The 22,942-nt window shown below is 32.5% G+C and overlaps 1 protein-coding gene across 37 annotated transcripts in view; it reads left to right on the forward strand.

Annotated features, from left to right (window-relative positions):
* The first annotated feature begins 713 nt into the window (after positions 1-713).
* Positions 714-22,942, forward strand: part of LOC110615220 — a 32,282-nt gene continuing 10,053 nt past the window's right edge. For 3 of the 37 annotated variants that reach the window (XR_006350763.1, XR_006350759.1, XR_006350760.1), the window contains exons 1-6: positions 714-884; positions 1,042-2,416; positions 18,442-19,607; positions 19,807-19,968; positions 20,066-20,169; positions 21,044-21,144. Coding sequence is in view for 4 of the 37 variants with exons in the window: in XM_043956889.1 (XP_043812824.1) it covers positions 11,029-12,540 (1,512 nt within the window). In the remaining 33 variants the exon portion in view is untranslated. Of the gene's footprint in view, positions 885-1,041; positions 2,417-2,488; positions 2,846-10,733; positions 12,868-17,256; positions 17,694-18,380; positions 19,608-19,806; positions 19,969-20,062; positions 20,170-21,043; positions 21,145-22,007; positions 22,391-22,942 lie in introns of those variants that run through there. The other 34 variants (XR_006350778.1, XR_006350779.1, XR_006350772.1 and 31 more) reach the window with 34 other exon arrangements.

Consider the following 22,942-nt stretch of genomic DNA (forward strand, 5'->3'; position numbering starts at 1 on the left):
TTGTAGGCTTTGTATACTGGGTATTGTTTTGTTTTGTTGGGCTAGTTTGGTTTATTCTCTTTGAATTTTATGATTTGACTCAAACCCTCTTTGTATTAGGCCTATTAGATCTTAATAAATGTAATGGTATTGCCTTTTTAAAAAAAAAGTTCTAAAATTTTTTTTTATAAAATATAAATTATATATATATATATATGACATGACATTTTTTTAATAAAAAAATAGTAGAAAGCAGGACTTATTTATAAGCTCATATTTTTTATTTTAGCATTCTTGTAAATGTGAGAACAATTCTTGTTTTTCATATAATAAAAAAAGAAAAAAATATTGACAAGAATGTATTTTAATTGTTTTTGTAAAATAACACATGCCGATTGAATACAAATATTTTAATTAAAACCTATTCGATAATATAGCTATTAGTGGTTATAGTGGTAAATAACTGTTTAGATAATGGTTAGTTAAATAATATAAAAAGTAATTTTTCATAAATTACTTTCTTAATTATTAAATAATAATATTTTAATTGGGTTAAAATACTGAAGATTACTTCAAAAACAATTATCGAACAAAGTATACTTAAAAAATACATTTTATAATTAATGAAATTAAATTATATAAATATTTTAATCTAAAGATATTTTAATGAATTAGTTCAAATTATAAAAGTAGGATTGATAATTATCCCATTATTTTATTTTATGGTGTTTACGGTTCCCACCAACCTAAAATTTTTGGGTATCTTTTGCTAAGACTAGTCGCAAATAGGGATGTTGTGGAAGGTTCAAAACCCTAACCAAGTTTCTCTACTTAGTACTTAACAGGATTGAGCGGATTCCCTGCCCGTAAGAGCAAATGATGACTCTAGAAATTGAAGCTCCAGAGTGAGTTCCTTTCTAACAATGCTTCTACTTCACCCATCAATCACTCAAATTCGCTTCTTTCCTTTGCTTAATCGCATTTCCCTCAATTCTGGGATTCTGATGCATATTTTTTGTTTTGAGGGTGAAATTGAGAACTTCTGATAAATTTTGCTGGCAGTGTGATCAAGATCGTGTTCCAGTTCTGCAAAGAGAACTCGTTGTACCAAACGTTTCAGACATTGTAGAACGAGTGCCAGGTCTCGCTCAATACAGTGGATGGTATCGAGACGTTTGTTGCTGATATCAATTGTGGAAGGGGATGCTACATTGCCTCAACTGGCTCAGCTCAAGCTCCCCAGGAATAAATTGGACTTGTATGAGCAGGTTTGTAGATTTGATATGTTACTTTTTGGTTATTACCTAGTTGTAGTATTGCCGTCTGAATTGCTGGGTCTTTGGAGAAAGATCTTGCGAACAGTCTTTACACTTCAGTGTTTGTTGCTCATATCTATAGGGGTTTTCTTTCAAAGTCTGAAACTTGAACCTGCACCACATTGGTGATAAGCTAAAGCTTGTTTCTGGTTTGTGTTTCTGTCTATAGAAGGTTTCTTGTCATGCCATATTTTGTGTTTCCGCTTTCTATAAGAGTTGTTCAACGACATAATTCTCCAAAAGTTAATCTAATTTAACAAAAACTTGCTTGTGTTTAAATTTGAACAACTTTGTTATTCTTGGCACAAGTTTGCTACGTCTTTTAATTAAAAGATGGAGAAGTGAAAAGATGTTTTTTAATCGATGTTCTTGTTATGCCTCCATAGTTTCCAATTGTCTTTGAGCCTTCTTCAATCTTCAGTGAGGTGCATCGTGCATGTCATAATTCTGGCTGCAGTTGCTTTTGCCCCATCCTCCAATGGGCTCACTATGAGCATGAGCCCTAGCTATCTGTAGCAAGACTCCAAATCATTTAATTCTGAAGCACTTTGTTGCCTTGGAGATTCTTTTGATTGCTTTCTTTCTTCAATGTTGCGAATTGTATTAGAAATGATAGAACTTCGAGAATTAGATACTGCACGTGCCATTTTAATGCAAACTCAGGCAATGGGTGTCATGAAGCAGGAGCAACCTGAGAGATACTTGAGATTACCAATGGTTGCCACTTATAGGCATTTTCACTGTAAAAATAAAGTGGAATATGAAATTTTGAAGCTATAAGGGCTAACAATGCTCTAGAAAAAGAACAGGCTGAATTGTTAGATTCACATTGAATTGCAGGATTCAATCATGACATAGGTGCATTTAGGAATTCCATACATTCGAAGTATGTAGGAGAGACAATCAAATCAAATCATATGAATTGAATCAAGAAGCATAAGATTCCAAGAACAGTGGTTTGCAGGAATTTCCTGTCTATATTACTTGCCGACCTGCTTTAGTTTCATGCTCCGTGTATGATTTTTTCTGCTGCAGTTTGGAACAAAAAGTCATGCAGAATGTGCTCAGTTTTCACCAGATGGGCAGTTCCTTGTCTTATGCCTATTGATGGATTCGTTGAGGTAATTTTCTTCCATTAACCAAAAATTGATGGATGAATCCTTATGGATCTTTGACATCTTGATTTCCACTAGGTCTGGGATTACCTAAGCGGAAAGCTCAAGAAAGATCTTTAGTGCCATGCTGATGTAGGGCTTTTTGCAAATTAAGATTAAAAATATATATATTTATCAAAATCTTGGTCCGAGAAAAAAATTTTCTCGGACCAAGGTGAAAGGCCACTCTACCACGCTTACAAAGTGCGGTAAAGCGCGGTAGAGTGCGCTGACTTCCTTTACTACACTTTAAAAGTGCAATAAAGGAATAATTTTTTTTTAATTAAGCAAATTCTACTGCACTTTTGAAGTGCAGTAGAATTTCTGTCAGGTGCAGAATTCTGCACCTGACTTTGGTTTACCGTGCTCTATACCATTAAAATATATATATATATATATATATATATATATATATATATATACCAACAAAATGTATGGACCGTTTACCAAATGATGATTCAGATTTTAACCCTTCGACAGTACGTGGCATTGTAACCCATGTTTCTTCTACGGCACAACAATTGCCGGATTGAAGAGGTCTGGTTTTCCAGCCTTTATACCACGAAAGTAACTAAATTTACCAAACAAATTTCTGATGTGGAAGATCAGCCTGAGCCGCAACCACAGAGCATACTTAAATAACAAATTTTAAAAATTTTAAAGGCTAGGGCTCCTGCAACCTTAACCTGGGATCCCCAGAGTTAAGTCAGATTGTGGGGGGAGAAAAGAAAGGTGCCGTTAACACGGGCTTATACAAGTAGCAGAAATAATTAATACAGAAATAAAACTTACTATATTTAAATAACACTTCAAACTTTACAAAACTTCTGAGAATATTTTAAGAAGAAGTTTACAGAGAATAAGTGAAGAGAGAATATAGAGAGAATGGGGTTACAAGTGTGTGCCTTCACAAGGGGAGAGGCTCCCTTATATAGAAAATTTTGAGCTTTTACTGTTGATTCACGAGATCCTTACTATTGGTTCACGCGGATTGTACTGTTCATGAATAGTGCCTTGTCTGCCACTTTGTCTGATACTTTTTACTGTTGATAAATAGTCTGTCTACCACTTCTTTGTCCTTTACTCTTTTCCACCGAAATTCTGATGCCATTCTTTACTCTGAGTCTGACGAGGACGATGAGGTGTCCTTCTTTTTCTTACTCTTCCGTTTTAATTTTTCTTCCTTTTCCTTTTTTACTTTTGCCGTCTTTTTACCTTTTCCTTTGCCTGTTTTACTTCGGATTTTTACTGGCGGTAGAATTCCATAGCAATCGTCTTCATTACTGTCATAGTGTGAAGATGTCGAGTTTTTATCGGAGGATGACGTACTTGATGACGCTGTCGACTCCGCCTCTGAGCTTGACTGCTTTTTAGTCTTTCTTCTGCCAACTTTCTTTTTTATTTTTGATTTACTGGAGGATTTTACTGATGATTTCCTGCTGGAAGATTGTTTGTCTTCCGGTTTTACTGATGCTCCCGAGCTAAGTTGATTGAACATTTTCTGACAAATCAGCTTATATTCTTCAGGTGTTTTAGCTGCGGCTAACATGGCCTGGCATTGAGCCTTTGGGGCTCCAAATGTGGGCTCTCCTTGCATTGTCAATTTACCAGCATATGAGGTTTCAGGAAATTGGGCCTTTTTAATGATCCATTGTTTTACTGTTTCTTCCGTGGTCGGGTTTCTGAAAGATCCCCCCATTTTATCTTGTGCTTCTTTACTATAACAGGGATATTTAAGTCTGTCACATACTGAAAATTAAAATACCATTGATATACCCAAGGTAAAAAGAAGTTTATACAAAAATACATCAAAGGTGGTGTATACTTTTCATTCTGGGGTGGTCTATAATTAGTTTTGAAATATTGATATATATGAAGTAATTCCTGGGATAAAATATCTTCAGTAGTACCTCTAGATTGCCACCATATAAAAAACCAATTTGGAAATTTGGTAACAGTTTTAATGGCTTGTTGATCAAAATAAATTAACCATGAATGGGTTGTTGTGGGATTTTGAATACTAAAAATATTAGTCCAAGCATCAACATAATCAAAATAATTATATGAAGTAGAATATCTTTTTAATTTTTTAAATGCAATTTCAGTATATAAACTTGGCGCCGGCCAATCCTTAGGATGCATAACACTCTTTATTTGAATAGAAGAATAAGCTATTATTTCTTTATGATTTTTATCAAAATTATGCTTGACTTTAACAGATCCAGTTTCTTCCAAAATACTTTGATAATAATCCTGAGGTTTTAAAATATTTTTTGGAGTGAAATACCAATTCTCAGGATAATATTTTCTGATTACTTCCCATGGGTTTATATTATTAAAACCGTGTTCAACTTCAATTTCAAATTCAAAAGCAGGTTTTAAATACCATTTGTAAAATCCAGTGTTATACCCATGAGATGATTGGATTTTTGGCAAACCCACGGCCTTTAACGGATTTGATAAGTCTTTACTGTCTATCGTTTGAGACAGACTAGCCGTACCATAAGCGGATACGATCGCTTTAGATTTAGAAGCCATACCTGTTTCTCCTGAAGAGGAGGCCATACCTTGAAGGGCTTTAATCACTTCCGGTGATTGGCTCAGTTCTTCGATCCATTTTTTAATTTCTTCTTGGGTTTTATCAGATGTTTGGGGTTTTAAGGAACCTTTACTGGGTTCAGTGGTTTTAGCCATGGTTTTACTGATTCTTTCCGATTGTTCGGAAAGGGCTTTATTAGGAGAGCTGAAACTGGACTTTATCTCTTTCCCTTTATTCTTCTTTCTTCCCATTTTTCTGTAAAAATTCTCTTGTTAGAAAATCTGGGATATTATTTTTATTTCCTTTAATATATTCAATGTCAAAATCAAAAATACTTAAAAGCGCTTGCCATCTAGCAAAAATTTGTTTAGAGGCAAGATTTTTAACATCTTTTTGCAAAATATCCTTTGCAGATTTACAATCAATTCTTACCAAAAACTTCTGATTTAATAAATCAGACTGAAACTTATTTATGCATACGACAATACTTAAAATTTCTTTTTTAATAGTCGAGTAATTTAATCGTGCTGAATTCCAATGTCCTGAAGTGAACTGGATTATACATTCTTTATCATCTATTCTTTGTTTTAAAACTCCTCCATATCCTATGTCTGATGCATCAGTCTCAACTATCTTAAAGGCTGTAGGATTGGGGATATATAAACATGGAATTTCTTTTACCAAAGATTTTATATACTTTATAATGCTGGTATGTTCTTCGGTCCATGGACCAGCATTTTTCTTAAGTCTATCATGTAATGGTTTTATCATTCTGTTTAGATTCGGGTAAAAATCTATAACATAATTTAAACATCCTAAAAATCTTTGTAACTGTGTTTTATTAGTTATTTCATCAGGAAACTTATCTCCAAATACTAAAGTTCTTTCAATTGGCTGTATCATACCCTGCTCTATATAATGTCCTAAAAACCTTGTTTTAGTTTCAAATAATTTCATTTTAGTTTTACTTAATGCTAGACCATTTTTCCTTATGATCATTTTGAAGGTCTTTAAATGCTTAAAATGTTCATCTATGGTCTGGCTGAATATAAGAACATCATCTATATAAACTATACAAAATTTTGAATAGGGGTTGAAAATATTATTCATAATCCTTTGAAATTCTGACGGTGCATTTTTTAATCCAAAAGGCATTACATTCCACTCATATTGTCCAAAAGAAACTGTAAATGCCGTTTTATATCTATCATCAGGATGAATTTGAATCTGCCAATATTCTGATTTCATATCAAATTTACTAAAGATATTTGCATTATATAATCTGTTTAAAAGATCTTTCTTATTTGGAATGGGGTACCTAATCCATTTTAATGCTGCATTTAACGGCTTGTAATTTATAACTAATCTAGGTGTTCCTCTTTCAATTTCTGCACTTTTATTTACATAAAAAGATGCACATGACCAAGGACTCCTTGACTTCCTTATTAATTTTTTATCTTTTAATTCTTTTATTTCCTTTTTACAATATTCCAATAATTCTGGTGCCATCTGAATTGGTCTTGCTTTAGTAGAGATAGTCCTTTCATCAAAGTTTTCTTCATAAGGTAAATCTACTATATGCTGTTTTCTATTCCAAAATGCATTCGAAAGATCAGAACATAAATCTTCTTCCATACTTTTTCTTAACTTCTCTATTTTTTCTTTTATGAATTTATCTTCCAACTGACTCTTAATTCTATCCAAATGTATATTGTTTTTTAACTCCTTTAGATCTTCTGTTTTAGATTTTATTATTGAATTTATTTCCATCGTCCTAATGGAATGTGCCTTTATTAAATTTAAATTTTTCTTTTTAGGTTTTTCTGTAAAATCTAATCTAACTGTTTTATTTCTTGTTTTAAATTTTATGCAATCATCTTTTACTGAATATGGGGTTATTAGATTTATAAAGGGTGTTCCCATTATAACCATATGATTTATCTGTTGGGATAATAGAAATACAGTTTTTATCTCTAAATCCTGATTTACTACTAACGCCTCTGTTTTACCTAGTATATTTAATTTGGTCCTATTTGCCGTGGATAATTTCTCTTTAGTTTTATTCCAAAATCTACTTGGTACTAAACTTGATTTTATACAATTTAGATCTGCTCCTGTGTCAAACAGTGCTATAGTATCTATAATAAAATTTTCTGATAATTTTATCTTTAATTTAATTAAGTATTTTCTGGAAGTTATCTCTTGTAATAACATTATAAAATTACTATCTATATCTTTATTACTTAGTTGTCCTATATTATTCTGGTCATCCTCATCTTCCTTTTCTTCATTAGATGAAGAAGACGACTCAGAAATTAACTGTTTTTCTAGAAATTTAATCCTTTTAGCATCCTTTTGAAGCTGACCTTTTAAGTCTTTAACCTCACTTTTTATTATTTTAATTTCTCTTTGTAAGTCCTCTATTGATATCCTTTCTCCTGATTGTTTATTTTTCCCTAATATTTTGGTTAAATCATATGTTTGTCTATTTATTTTAGGAATACTTTCTTTAATTTCTTCTGTCTCATCCATACTTTTTATTAGTTTTTTAAGGAACTTTTCTTTGGTACTATTATCCTCTATACTGTTTATTAATTCTAATAATGAACTCTATTCTTTAGTTAATACACTTATTGATTTTTCTGACGAGTTAGTTTCTAATTCATCTATCTGATTTTCACTTTCTATGAATTCTGAATCTGAGGAATTTAAATGTATACATAATTCTTGAATCTTATTTACTATTTCTTCTTCCAGATTTAATTCATTTAATTTTTTATTGAACTTACAAAATTTTGATGTGTGACCTTTCTTTCTGCAATTATAACATGTTAGGTCTTTAAGGGACTTTTTATTCTGAGTTTTATCTATTGGGGCCTTATTTCTATATTTTTTTATAAGGGTTATATTTTTTCTTTTTACTATAAAATTCTTCTTTATTATTGTTATTAGGCCTAGCTATATATTTCTTTTTATAATGATGGTATTTTTTATGATATCTTCTGGTTTTGTCTTTTGAACACTGACCATTACATCCTTTATCCTGGCCTATTCCATAATCAAATTGTTTACAGAAGGATCCTAATTCATGTTTAGTTTTATGCATCTCATATTTTAATGTTCTTTGTAATTTTAGATCATGACATATCTGTAATCCTTCCTTTTGGATTATACTTACTAACTGACCAAATGTTAACTTACTATAAGGTATCGGTTCCCATACTGGTTTTTTATATGATTTCTTACTTTCTCTCCTAGGAAATAAGGAAGTCCTGCCAAAAATTTCTCCTTCCAAAAATCCTGATTTGAATCCTCCCTTAACATTAACCTAGTTAAAAATGTTGTTTTATAATTCTGGAAATGACTTAATTTTTTACATTTTAAGTTACTTAATAACTCGGCATTCTTATCTTTTAAATGAGATGGGTCTCCTATAAAATGTAAGGAAATAGTTAGGATCAGAGCTGATATTGCATCCTGAATGGTTTCTCCTAACTCATTTAATATTGGTTCTCCTTCACTATTTATCTGAATTGAATTTAGTATGTCTAACTGTTCCTGATCTGTTAGGTGGTAATCCCACCAACCTTTTAATTGTCCTGTGAAACCTGCTATAATAATCTCAGCTATTGCTCTATCTGAAGCAAAAGACTGAGTTTTATATGCATTAGCTGCCATAGTCATCTGTTGTAAAATACTTAATATGTTATACTCGGACAATCCATCTATATTCCATTCATAGACTGTCGAAGCATTATACTTGAATTGTGATATTATATTGGGTTTATCTATTAATCCTAGGTCTGGAGCTTTACTGACTATTTCCCTATGGGATATAGGATTTATTTCAAACTGCTCTATATCTTCTGAATTTGGCTGACTCTGCACAGTCTCAGAACTTGACTCTTTATCTTCCTCTTCTATAACACTTATAGTTTTAGACTGAGGTGTATCTTGTACTATATTTTTACTAGATTCTGAAGTTTCTATTCTACTTAACTGATCTTTTAAACTTTGTAAAAATTCATTTTTACTATTCTTTAACTCTTTCTGACTTGAACTAGATACCTGATATGGTTTAAAAACATGTGATTTTATTTTTGGTTTTACTTCTTCTTTTTCTTCTACCTGTTTATTTTTTAAAATACTCTCCATCTTTTTTAACTGAGTTCCTATACATATTAGACTTGCATTACTAAAGTTATTTTGTTCAATTATCTTTTTATCTGTATCATTTTCTTTGGCTATTTTATAGGGTGCACAAATTATTTCTTTATCTCCATGTATGATTTTACTCATTGTTTTAGGCGGGAAATCACTTTTAATTACCTCTTCATTTACTATCCATTCTAGCCTTTTATCTCTTACTATTATTGGATTAATGCTTTTCTCTTTTTTATTTATTTTAAACCAATAAAAAAATCCTATTTTTTCTCTATCCTGACTAATATAATTAAAATATTCTTCTTTTAATTCCTCAAATTTATATTTTTTAACTATTTTATTTAATTTACTTAAATTCTTTGTCTTCGTTATTTCCTTTAAAAATTTCTTTTCAATTTTCTCTTTACTAAGAAGATTTAGTTCTCTGTTTATATTATTTACATTTTCTGTTATAGCTGATGCTGAAGGTGACTCAGGCGATGAAGGTGCCATATTAGCTTGTTGATTTAAATAGTTTTCTACTGGATTATAAACTGCTTGAGGAATTGAAGAGCTATAATCTACTCCTTTCATTCTAAGGTTTCTTTCTGGAATATCCGAGGTTGAATATCTAGGTTTTACTAAGGTCTGGATAATAGGTTTAGGTTCATCTCCTTTATACGTAGCATATATCACAGATGGTAGGTTTGAGATCCTCCCTAAATCATCTGTTACTACTGAAGATGACGATCCTGTATACCTACTACTTGCACTTCTATTAAATTTTAATGATACTTTACCATCTTCAAATTGTTCAATTCTACTTAGGTTTGTATTTGGTTTTACCTTTTCTGGTTCTGGAGGAGGAACTACTCCTAATATCCACTCATCTGGCAAGGTTATATCTTTCCACTGAATTGTTTTAGAAATTACTGTATTTGTTTTAGTCAAATCTGTCTGCAAAAATCTAGTTTCTCCGATTTTAGGTTGTAATTTATATTTAGTTCCAAAGGCTGAGTCTTTATAATGGATTTTATATATTAATGCTATAGGGATAGAACCTTGTTTCATTTTATAATTGTGAGTTTTAACTTCTAAAACTATACTTTCCAAGATATTTAAATCATTTAATGAAATAGTCATATCTGGATATACTTCAAAAGATATAAGTCCTTCACTTAGGCTTGTTTCAACAGATCCTAGCAAAGAATCCTGGAAATTTAAAAATCTAGCATCTCTAACTACTGCTAATATACTTGTGTTTAATCCTTCTCTAGTTAAAGATTTTATTCCTACTTGAATTAATCCTATATGAATATATTTATATTTCTTACTTCTATGCTGATTTAAAGTTTTAGCTTACAAGAGAGTTATTCTTTCAAAAGGTTTACTTAACTGAAAATCTCTTTCCTCAGTTTTTATTACATAATCAGTTTTAAAAACATTGAATTTTGAGATTTTATAAATCTGTTCTTTATCTACTTTAGGAATTTCCCATTCATCTATAGCTTTTACAAAATCTTCTAGAATTAATTCTTTTTTTATTTATTACCCTTTTTATTTCTGAAGACTCTGAATCATCCGATTTTACTGTACTTGCAGATCTACACAAGAAAGGATCCATTTCTAAAATTTTGAATTATGTTGCGGCCACTGCCTGTTTTACCCTAAGGCGCCTAACACAATTGGCTAACACGGGTTCAGTCTTCATACCCAAAACATATACTTCAATATTTTTCAAAATGGATTTTTTCTTTATATAAACCTGCTTATACACCAAAAATTCAAGGCTCTGATACCAACAAAATGTATGGACCTTGGTATCAGAGCCTTGAATTTTTGGTGTATAAGCAGGTTTATATAAAGAAAAAATCCATTTTGAAAAATATTGAAGTATATGTTTTGGGTATGGATCGAAGAACTGAGCCAATCACCGGAAGTGATTAAAGCCCTTCAAGGTATGGCCTCCTCTTCAGGAGAAACATGTATGGCTTCTAAATCTAAAGCGATCGTACCCGCTTATGGTACGGCTAGTCTGTCTCAAACGGTAGACAGTAAAGACTTATCAAATCTGTTAAAGGCTGTGGGTTTGCCAAAAATCCAATCATCTCATGGGTATAACACTGGATTTTACAAATGGTATTTAAAACTTGCTTTTGAATTTGAAATTGAAGTTGAACACGGTTTTAATAATATAAACCCATGGGAAGTAATCAGAAAATATTATCCTGAGAATTGGTATTTCACTCCAAAAAATATTTTAAAACCTCAGGATTATTATCAAAGTATTTTGGAAGAAACTGGATCTGTTAAAGTCAAGCATAATTTTGATAAAAATCATAAAGAAATAATAGCTTATTCTTCTATTCAAATAAAGAGTGTTATGCATCCTAAGGATTGGCCTGCGCCAAGTTTATATACTGAAATTGCATTTAAAAAATTAAAAAGATATTCTACTTCATATAATTATTTTGATTATGTTGATGCTTGGACTAATATTTTTAGTATTCAAAATCCCACAACAACCCATTCATGGTTAATTTATTTTGATCAACAAGCCATTAAAACTTTCACCAAATTTCCAAATTGGTTTTTTATATGGTGGCAATCTAGAGGTACTACTGAAGATATTTTATCCCAGGAATTACTTCATATATATCAATATTTCAAAACTAATTATAGACCACCCCAGAATGAAAAGTATATACCACCTTTGATGTATTTTTGTATAAACTTCTTTTTACCTTGGGTATATCAATGGTATTTTGATTTTCAGTATGTGACAGACTTAAATATCCCTGTTATAGTAAAGAAGCACAAGATAAAATGGTGGGGATCTTTCAGAAACCCGACCACGGAAGAAACAGTAAAACAATGGATCATTAAAAAGGCCCAATTTCCTGAAACCTCATATGCTGGTAAATTGACAATGCAAGGAGAGCCCACATTTGGAGCCCAAAAGGCTCAATGCCAGGCCATGTTAGCCGCAGCTAAAACACCTGAAGAATATAAGCTGATTTGTCAGAAAATGTTCAATCAGCTTAGCTCGGGAGCATCAGTAAAACCGGAAGACAAACAATCTTCCAGCAGGGAATCATCAGTAAAATCCTCCAGTAAATCAAAAATAAAAAAGAAAGTTGGCAGAAGAAAGACTAAAAAGCAGTCAAGCTCAGAGGCGGAGTCGACAGCGTCATCAAGTACGTCATCCTCCGATAAAAACTCGACATCTTCACACTATGACAGTAATGAAGACGATTGCTATGGAATTCTACCGCCAGTAAAAATCCGAAGTAAAACAGGCAAAGGAAAAGGTAAAAAGACGGCAAAAGTAAAAAAGGAAAAGGAAGAAAAATTAAAACATAAGAGTAAGAAAAAGGACACCTCATCGTCCTCGTCAGACTCAGAGTAAAAAATGGCATCAGAATTTCGGTGGAAAAGAGTAAAGGATAAAGAAGTGGCAGACAGACTATTTATCAACAGTAAAAAGTATCAGACAAAGTGGCAGACAAGACACTATTCATGAACAGTAAAATCCGCGTGAACCAACAGTAAGGATCTCGTGAATCAACAGTAAAAGCTCAGAATTTTCTATATAAGGGAGCCTCTCCCCTTGTGAAGGCACACACTTGTAACCCCATTCTCTCTATATTCTCTCTTCACTTATTCTCTGTAAACTTCTTCTTTTTGTAAAGTTTGAAGTGTTATTTAAATATAGTAAGTTTTATTTCTGTATTAATTATTTCTGCTACTTGTATAAGCCCGTGTTAACGGCACCTTTCTTTTCTCCCCCCACAATCTGACTTAACTCTGGGGATCCCAGGTTAAGGTTGCAGGAGCCCTAGCCTTTAAAATTTTTAAAATTTGTTATTTAAGTATGCTCTGTGGTTGCGGCTCAGGCTGATCTTCCACATCAGAAATTTGTTTGGTAAATTTAGTTACTTTCGTGGTATAAAGGCTGGAAAACCAGACCTCTTCAATCCGGCAATTGTTGTGCCGTAGAAGAAACCTGGGTTACAACGCCACGTACTGTCGAAGGGTTAAAATCTGAATTATCATTTGGTAAACGGTCCATACATATACATATATATATATATATATATATATATATATATAAATTTAATAAAAAACCCTAGTATTACAGCACTTTTAAAGTGCGATAAAATTAAAGATACGTATTGCCGCACTTTAAAAGTGCTGTAATACTAGGGTATATATATATATATTACCGTACTTGAAAAGTGCGATAAAATTAAAGATACGTATTGTCGCACTTTAAAAGTGCTGTAATACTAGGGTTTTTTATTAAATTTATATTATATTAATTTATTTAATTTTATATTATATATATATATATATATAATTATAAAAATTATATTAATATTAATTATTTTAATGTAATTGAAATATAACATTATATTTATCATATATATAAATTTAATTTATAAATATAACATCATAGTTTTATTTATTTAGAAAATAACATTATATATTTTATATCTATCCGTATAATTTGTTATTTTGATTAGAATCGTAATTATAAATAAATAAATTAAATATTTATGAATCATAAAAACTATAAAAGATTACATATAAATAATTAGAAATTGTGGAATGTAATAAAGATAAAGCAATATAATTACAAATGATAAATTCAAAAAATAATGTTAAGGATGTTGCAAATGTCCTCCCGTGCCACATGGACGTCCTCTTCTTTCATGTGGACGTCGAGTTCTATATGGCCGACGGTCATCGCTTGTACCCTTGCCTTCAGCAGCAGCAGGATCAATATTTGTGGAAGTCATGAGAATATTAAGATCAGGAGCCACCGACCTTGGATCTTGTGTTGCTGTGTAATGCAATGGTAAAAAGATATCATCAGATGCAAAAGTGGAGTACTGCTGTCCTAATGTGTACTGTATAAAATTGCCAGAGAATGGTTGTGCTTCTAGGCTAGATGAAGGAATGTACAGAATGTCTAGCTGAAAATGCATTAACGAAGCTAGCATGTCGTGCAAAAGTATCAAAAGTACTAGCTATCGGGGTTTGCATCTGAAATGGATTATCTTGAATACCAATCTGTTGGAAGGACCACTGTGTCGGGGTTATATGAGGTGGTGGCATATAACTACCATGTGTCCATGTAGTATATTGTGATCTACTGCCTTGTAGAACACTAGGTCCTGCTGACGACTGTCCAACTTCACCAAATGATCGATGAGTATGGAATGAAACGAGTGCTAGAATTATGACATTTATCGGGATAGTGGTATGTGCATCAACATCAGCTTCTTAGCGTGAGCTACGTTTACGCCTAGGTCTCCTCGGCGAATCAACATGCTCGTCAGGGTCATCTGGTATAGGTTGCGCTCGAGGTGCCGGCTGTGGTGGAGGTACCTCTATTATTCGTTTCTCTTCCCCCATGGCATAGAACATGACTGTTGTTTGTCTTTCAATAAGATATGTGCCCGGATTAGGAAACTGTCGATTTATCAAATGTATATTCTCGATATCATCCTCTTATTGACATTACAATAATCAAACATTGATATTTTAAATAAAAATAAATATATGAAAATTTATTAAATAATAAAATATTACCACTGTACTAATAGTTGCACTACGATGCGAAATTCATCAACGAGAAACTCTTCTATACCATTCTAGGTACTTTGAATGATAATGAAGTTGCCAATCTAATGGTGCTGCTTCAACCAACCTCTGCCATCTATCTTCCCACATGGCAATTCAACGTGCATGAATTGTAATCCAATTACTATCAGATGATAATAGAGATGTATTGTGAAGATCAGCTAGCTGGCGTGGTGGATTTGGTATTGGTTGTTGTATGCCGAATTGGCACAACACCCTATCTGGTTGATGTCATTCTATCACGTGGAACCAGATCAAGGGAACCACAGCTCTTCAAATGTCACGTCCTTGCATACAATACAATGGTACGTCGTGCATTACTCCATCTGAAATTATTATAAAAAAATTTAAGAATTTAATCTAAATGCGTAATATGCAAATTATAATAATGTCATAATAAGCATAAAATACTAACCTACTTCCTAGTGTAGCATCATTATGTGGATCTCATATATTTATAGATGGTGATATTGAAGTAAATCAATTCCATGCCCATATTCGGAAGATGTGTAGGGCTCAACCTAATTGAGACACTATCGGATCAGTGGCCCGACAAAGTTCCCTATATAACCAAGTAAGGCAAGTTGAACCCCAACTATACATGCCTGCTCTATGTAAATTAGCAATAAGAGGCAGAAACATTAGGTTAACCCTACTAAGATTCCTATAAGTGAATAGGAACCTCCAATCATTCGCAAAATATAAGCACGAGCATATTTCTGGACCACTTCTTCATCAGCATCATTTGGTAGCTCATTAAAATTTTCGACTAACCAACTTAATAGCAAAAAGCTACCATGCATTATATTAACGGGAGGTACAAGTCTTTAAGTATCTTGACAATACATCATCCAATTTATAACAGAGTTACCTACAATAATATCTCCATCGGTATGCAACAACTAGGGTGTTGGAGAGCAGTGGTTCTCTTGATCTGCTTCCACGTGATAGAATGGCATCAACCAGATAGGGTGTTGTGCCAATTCGGCATTTAATAACCAATATTAAATCCACCACGCCAGCCAGCTGATCTTCACAATACATCTTTATTATCATCTGATAGTAATTGGATTATAATTCATGCGCGTTGGATTTCCATATGGGAAGATAGATGGCATGTTGAAGTAGCACTATTAGATGGGCAACTTCATTATCATTTAGAGTATCTAGAATGATATAGAAGAGTTTCTCGTCGATGGATTTCGCATTGTGGTGCAACTATGAGCACAGTGGTAATATTTTATTATTCACTAAATTTTCATATATTTATTTTTATTTAAAATATCAATGTTTAATTATTGTAATGCCAACGAGAGAATGGTATCGAGAATATATATTTGATAAATTGACAGTTTTCTAATTCGGGTACAGATCTTATTTAAAGACAAACAATAGTCATGTCCTATGCCATGGAGGAAGAGAAACGAATATCAGAGATACCTCCACCACAGTCGGCACCTCGGGTGCAACCTATGTCAAATGACCCTGACGAGCCTTTTGACCTGTCGAGGAGACCTAGGCTTAGACGTAGCTCACGCCAAAAGTTGATGTTGATGTACATACCACTATCCCGACAAATGTCAAAATTCCGGCACTCGTTTCATTCTATACTCATTGATCATTTGGTGAGGTTGGATAGTTATCAGTAGGATCTAGTATTCCATAAAACGGTAGATCGCAATATACTACATGGACACATGGTAGTTATATGCCATCACCTCATATAATTCGATGCAATGGTTCTTTTAGCAGGTTGGTATTCAAGATAATCCATTTAAGATGCAGACCCCGATAAGTAGTACTTTGGATGCTTTTGCACGACATGCCAGCTTCATTAATGTATTTTCAGTTAGACATCATGTGGATATTCCTTCATCTAGTCTAGGAGCACAACCATTCTCTGACAATTTTGTACAGTACACATCGGGGCAACAGTACTCCACTTTTGCATCTGATGATATCTTTTTACCATCACATTACACTGCAACACAAGATCCGAGGTCGTTGGCTATTGATTTTAATAATCCCATGACTTCCACAAATATTAATCCTGCTGCTGAAGGTGAGGGAGGGTACAAGTGATGACCGTCGGCCATATAGAACTCGACGTCCACATGAAAGAAGGGGACGTGCATGTGGCACGAGATGACATTTGCAATATCTTTTGCATTATTTTTTGACTTTATCATTTGTAATTATTTTGCTTTATTTGTATTACATTCCATAATTCCTAATTATTTACATATAATTTTTTATAGTTTTTATGACTCAAATATTTAATTTATTTATTTATAATTACGATTCTAATAAAAATAACAAATTATACGGATAAATATAAAATATATAATGTTATTTTCTAAATAAATAAAATTATGATGTTATATTTATAAATTATTAAATTTATATATATGATAAATATAATGTTATATTTCAATTACATTGAAATAATTAATATTAATATAATTTTTATAATTATATTTATATATATTAAATAAATTAAATTAATATAATAAAAATTTAATAAAAAATCATAGTATTACCGCACTTTTAAAATGCGGTATTACGTACCTTTAATTGTTATCACACTTTTCAAGTACGGTAATATATATATATAATGGTATACCGCACTCTAAACCAAAGTCAAGTGCAGAACTGACAGAAATTCTACCGCACTTCAAAAGTGCGGCAGAATTTTCTTAATTAAAAAAAAAACTTCTTCTTTTGCCACGCTGTTAAAGCGTGGTAAAGAAAGTCAGTGCACTCTACCGTGCTTATAGAGCGTGGTAGGCTCTACCGAGCTTTATAAGCGCGATAGAATGGCTTTTCACCCTGATTGGGGAAAAATTTTTTCTCGGACTAGGGTTGGAGAAATATATATATTTTTTAACCTTAATTTGCAAAAAGGCCGCTGATGTAAGTCCGCTTTTTATTTCTTTTGGTTTTAATCTTTTTTTAAAGTACTTTTTTTTTCATTTGCTAGAGGTGACAAGAAACTCTTATTTGCTTTTGTTAGTATATTTTGATATACTAAGTTCTGATGCTCTCTCCAACCTTGTCTAAGACATACCATCCAATTATTGCATATTATCCAATGTTATGGAATATGGATCTGGAAAACAAGCTTTTAATGTTCATCACCCCACCATACCTCATGTCAAAATAATATCTTGCCCCTGTTGAGAGCTGATCTTCCAAGCAAAATCATTGCAACCACTTGTAATAGCTTATCATAGTGTCTCACCTAGGAGTCCTGTGTCCTTACTATCAGTCACATGTTCAAGTATTATAATATCTTCTGTTCTGCTGATTATTATCATTAACTACTTGTCCAGAAATGCATACTTGACTATTTGCATCCGAGAAATGCATAATTGACTATATGCCCACCCCAGAAGAAACCTTGTCTAATTTGATGATAGTTTAATCTATCTACAGACCACCATTTTTTTAAATTATTTTTTTATAAAAAAAAAGTGTCATTTTTTTCTTTTATGCCTTTTGTTGATGCTAAAATTTCTTTTCAGGAATGAAACTTTTTGGTTGAGAATATAAGCCTTATTTTTTCTAATAGTTATGAACATTGTATCTTTAATATGCTAGCTTTGCAGTGAGCAGGCCTCTGCTATGGTGCATTTACTGAAGATTGATAAACATATTTCAGGAAACTTCTATGATGCATGATGAACCTGTCCTATGTGTTGATTTCAGCAGATTCTGAGATGATCCCATCAGGTTCCCATGAAGTGAAGTCCAAATAAGTTTAATTGTGTGCTAGCGTTATGTTTTTGAAATTTTTTTCTTTATAATTCAACCCAAATAGCACCTGCTGTTTTTAAAACATAGATCTTCTCGGAATTGTTAAAAGCATCCATGGGGCTTGCTTACAAGCTGATGGATGTATAATCTTGTAAAACTCTTGTTTGAATTGTGAATTGTTTGATCAACCGGGCTTGTACATAATAATAAAAATATGAATTTTCGTGAATAATTGGGGAAGAGCTAAAAAATTGATGTGTGCCTAATGTTTGGAAATGTTTTGATTATGGTTAGTTAGTGTGTGATAGGTACATGTTGAGAAAAAAGGCAAAAGATTAAATGTCTTAATTCTGAAAGTTGCAAGGCAGCTTATTTATATAATAATTCTAAAGTAGGAATATCTGAAGCTAGGATATTAGAATATACAAAAATGTCAATGCCTATTTTACAACGTTAATTAGGAATCCTGATTATAGCCCTAATTAGGATATATATATACACATATATATATAATAAAGGGGAAAAAAATCCTAAATAGAAAAATATTTTCAATTAGATATTTTTGTGCAGATTGTGTGGATCAAGATGTTCGTATTTTGGTATGAATTGTGCCAGTGAGAGAAAAATTGACTGGAGCAAGTTGGATTTGTACATCATGTTTTTCCAGGTGTGGTCCAATTTGCATCCTTGGGTGAGATGTTTTGGATATGGTGGGTAGTGTGCAGTTCTTAAATTTTTTGGCAAGGTTGTGAGGACTAGGAAGGCGGCTTATCAATCAAGGAAAAACATTTTGGCATCAACATAGAACTACCACAATAATCTGGACTTCTCATTTTGTGTTTTTCCAATTAAGATTTGCATGATAAGAAGTAAAATCTGACAAAAACACAACACATGAAATTTTGATAGTTAAATGTGGATAAACTTTTCTTGGTACCTAATTTGTTGTTAGGTCTGGCAGATAAGGACTAGTCAATGCTGGTGTCATCTCGAACGTGAGCATTCTCAAGGAGTTACTAGTGTTGCCTTCTCTTGTGATGGAAGCCAGCAAGTACATCACAGTACGGCCAGGTTGGCTATGAGTATTTCTTTTATTGTTACGTGTCTCTTCCTGTGCATATTAACTTAAAAGTTGATTGCCAAAAACTGGCACTTTATTTCAATATTACACCATATAACACCAAATTTTTTTACTATACCTGTTTATGTTACTAGTTTGTTTATATCAATATTCATACAACAATAAATTTTCTTACCTTGTCTGCTGCAGTTTTGTAACCATGTCTCATGTTTGATGTGGAATACATGGCCTAACGTCTGGGTGTGGGAAGTTGTTGAAGGAATTCTGTGGCCACTCATCCTATGTGAATGATGCCATTTTTACAAGTGATGGAACTCATGTTATTACTGCATCCAGTGATTGCCAGTGAAGGTAAGTTGCATGTGTGGGTGTTTTTAGTATTGGGAATTTCATTTAGTGGCATTTCTTTTCCCTGTTTGAATAACAGATTGTGATTTGCGTTTAGTAGGTTTGGGATGTGAAGAGTACAGAGTGTGTACATACATTTAGGCCGCCACCTCCATCTTGTTTTACTTCCTGCCTGATTGTCTCTCTCTATGAACTGTTAGGGAGGTGATGCGTCTGTGAACTCTATTAATCTTTTCCTAAAAGCACAGATCATATTGTTGTTTGTAATAAGACATCATCAATATGCATCATGACACTTCAAGGACTGGTAGCTTCTCAACTCAACTGAAATGCAACAACGTGATGTTTCAGTTTGAGTTTCACTATTAGCGATACCCACTCGGTGCACTGTAAATTTCTTTGCTCTCAAGTCATAATCTACAATAAAATAAAAGTGATGTAGTATCTTCATTGAGTATATTTTTAGGTGTTATGGATTGAACCATATGTTGGTCTGCCAACTCCATTTGATTATAATCCGTAAGATTACTGCAGCAGCTGTTTGCATGGTTACCTGGCTGTGTCTGGATTTTTGGTCTGATTCTTGAACTTGGTTTTCTTTTTACCGCACTTAAAAGAATAGGCCATTTTAATGGACATGGCACTCTACAAAGTACAAACACAAAGCAGGAATCCATATGATTTGTGTTCTGGAGTCTGGAGTAAGGAATATTTGAATTTTGTTGTAAGGAATTAGCACACTAAGCAATTGTGGTTACTGAATAATATAATATAACATTTAGCTGGGCTAAATACAATGATTGAAAAAATTCATTGTATTGTACTAGTTGCTGTTATTTTACCAAAAAAAAAGGAAAAGCAAATAAACTTCAAAAACATGATGCATGATTTCATGATTTGCGACATGTTTCTTCATTGATTACTGGATCTTTATTGATGCAATTGTATGTATAGAAATTTAGTTGGGAAATTACTATGGTGAGTTTGAGTTTATGTGAAGTCACTCAAGGAAATATATTTGAGGCTAATGGGGAATGATTATTGTTGAATATTTTGTTTTTAAATCATTATAATGCAGGTTGTGAAGAGTTTCTCATCTGGTAAAAGAGAAGGTGGAGAATTTGTTGCAGCATGCTTGTCACCAAAAGAAGAATGGATCTATTGTGTTGGTGAAGACAGGTATTGCTTTCTATGTTCTATATTTTTATAGCCAAGTCTTATAGTCTTTTATACCAACAAATATAAAGAAATATAAAGGATCGTTTATAAATACAGTACAGCAAGACTTAAAATACTTAAAATAAAAATTTAGTGGCTTCCAAGATCATAGCCGAATTTGGAAACAAATATAAAGAAATATAAAGGATCGTTTATAAACACAGTACAGCAAGACTTAAAATACTTAAAAAAAAAATTTAGTGGCTTCCAAGATCATGGCCGAATTTGGCTCCCAAGATCATAGCCATTAAAAACAGTAATTAACAGAATTTATTAATTGGTTTAGGGTTCCTGCAACCTTAACCTGGGATCCCCAGAATTAAGTCTGATTGAGGGGGAGAAGAGAAATGTGCCGTCAACGCGGACTTACAATGTAAACATATAAATGATTTACTTTATTGCTAAACTTGAGAAAATTTACAGAACTTTTGAAGACTTTTAGAGGAAATATGAGAAAGAAAGTATAAGAGAATGAGAAGAAGAGTTAGAATAGAATACAAGTGTGTGCCTTCACAAGGGGATAAGCTCTCTATTTAAAGAAAATTTTCGAATCTTTACTGTTTCCATGTGATCAGATGAAGACGATTTCTGGCTTTAACTGTTCCTTGAATAGTAGTTTGTCTGCCACCAATTTTTACTGTGTCTGTTTTTATTTTGAGTCTAAAGATTAGGACGAAGAGGTGTCCTTCTTTTTCTTTCCTTTTTTCTTTAACTTTTTTTTTCCTTTTCTCTCTTTTTCTTTTCTTTTCCTTTTTTCTTTTCTTTTCTTTTTATCTTGTCTGTCTTGTTTTTTATTTTGTTTGTCTTGCTTTTTATTTTGATAGCTGGAAGTATTTCATAGCAATCATCTTCATTGCTGTCACAATATGAAGATGTCGGATTTTTACTAGAGGATGACGTACTGGGTGACGCTGTTGACTTCGATTCCGAACTGGATTGTTTTTTATTTTTCCTTTTGCTGAGTGCTTTTCTTGATGAATCTTTACTGGAGCTTTAGTTCTTCGTTTTTTACTGATTCTCCTGAGCCAAGATGATTAAACATTTGCTAGCAAATCATCTTATATTCTTCAGGAGTTTTAGCTGCCGCAAGTAGTGCTTGGCATTGAGCTTTTTGTGCTCCAAATGAAGGTTGTTCTTGCAGAGTTAATTTACTAGCATAAGAGACAGTGAGAAATTGAGCTCTTTTGATAATCCAATTTTTTACAACAATTTTTGTGGTGGTATTTTTGAATGATCTCCACCATTTTATTTTATGCTTTTTTACTATGATTGGCATATTGGATTCTGTCATATACTAAAAATCAAAGAACCATTGATATACGTAAGGGATAAAAAATTGCATACAAAAATATATTAAAGAAGGAATATATGTCTCACTCTGAGCTGGTTTATAATTAGTTTTAAAATACTGATATACCTGAAGTACTTCTGGTGATAGAATTTCATCAGTAATACCTTTGTATTGCCACCATTTGAAAAACCCGTTGGGAAATCTGGTGGTTATTTTAATACTATGTTGATCAAAATATATTAACCACGAGTGAGTAGTGGTAGGGTTTTGAATACTAAAAATATTTTTCTTTGCATCTATATAATCAAAATAATTACATGAAGTACAATACTTTTTAAAATTGTTAAATGTAAGGCAGTGTATAAATTCGAGGTCGGCCAATCTTTTGAATGGATAACCCTTTTTATTTGTATAGAAGAATATGCTATTATATTTTTATGGTTTTTATCAAAAGTATGTTTTATTTTT

The sequence above is a fragment of the Manihot esculenta genome, chromosome 5, assembly GCF_001659605.2.
Source record: "Manihot esculenta cultivar AM560-2 chromosome 5, M.esculenta_v8, whole genome shotgun sequence".
NCBI lineage: Eukaryota > Viridiplantae > Streptophyta > Magnoliopsida > Malpighiales > Euphorbiaceae > Manihot > Manihot esculenta.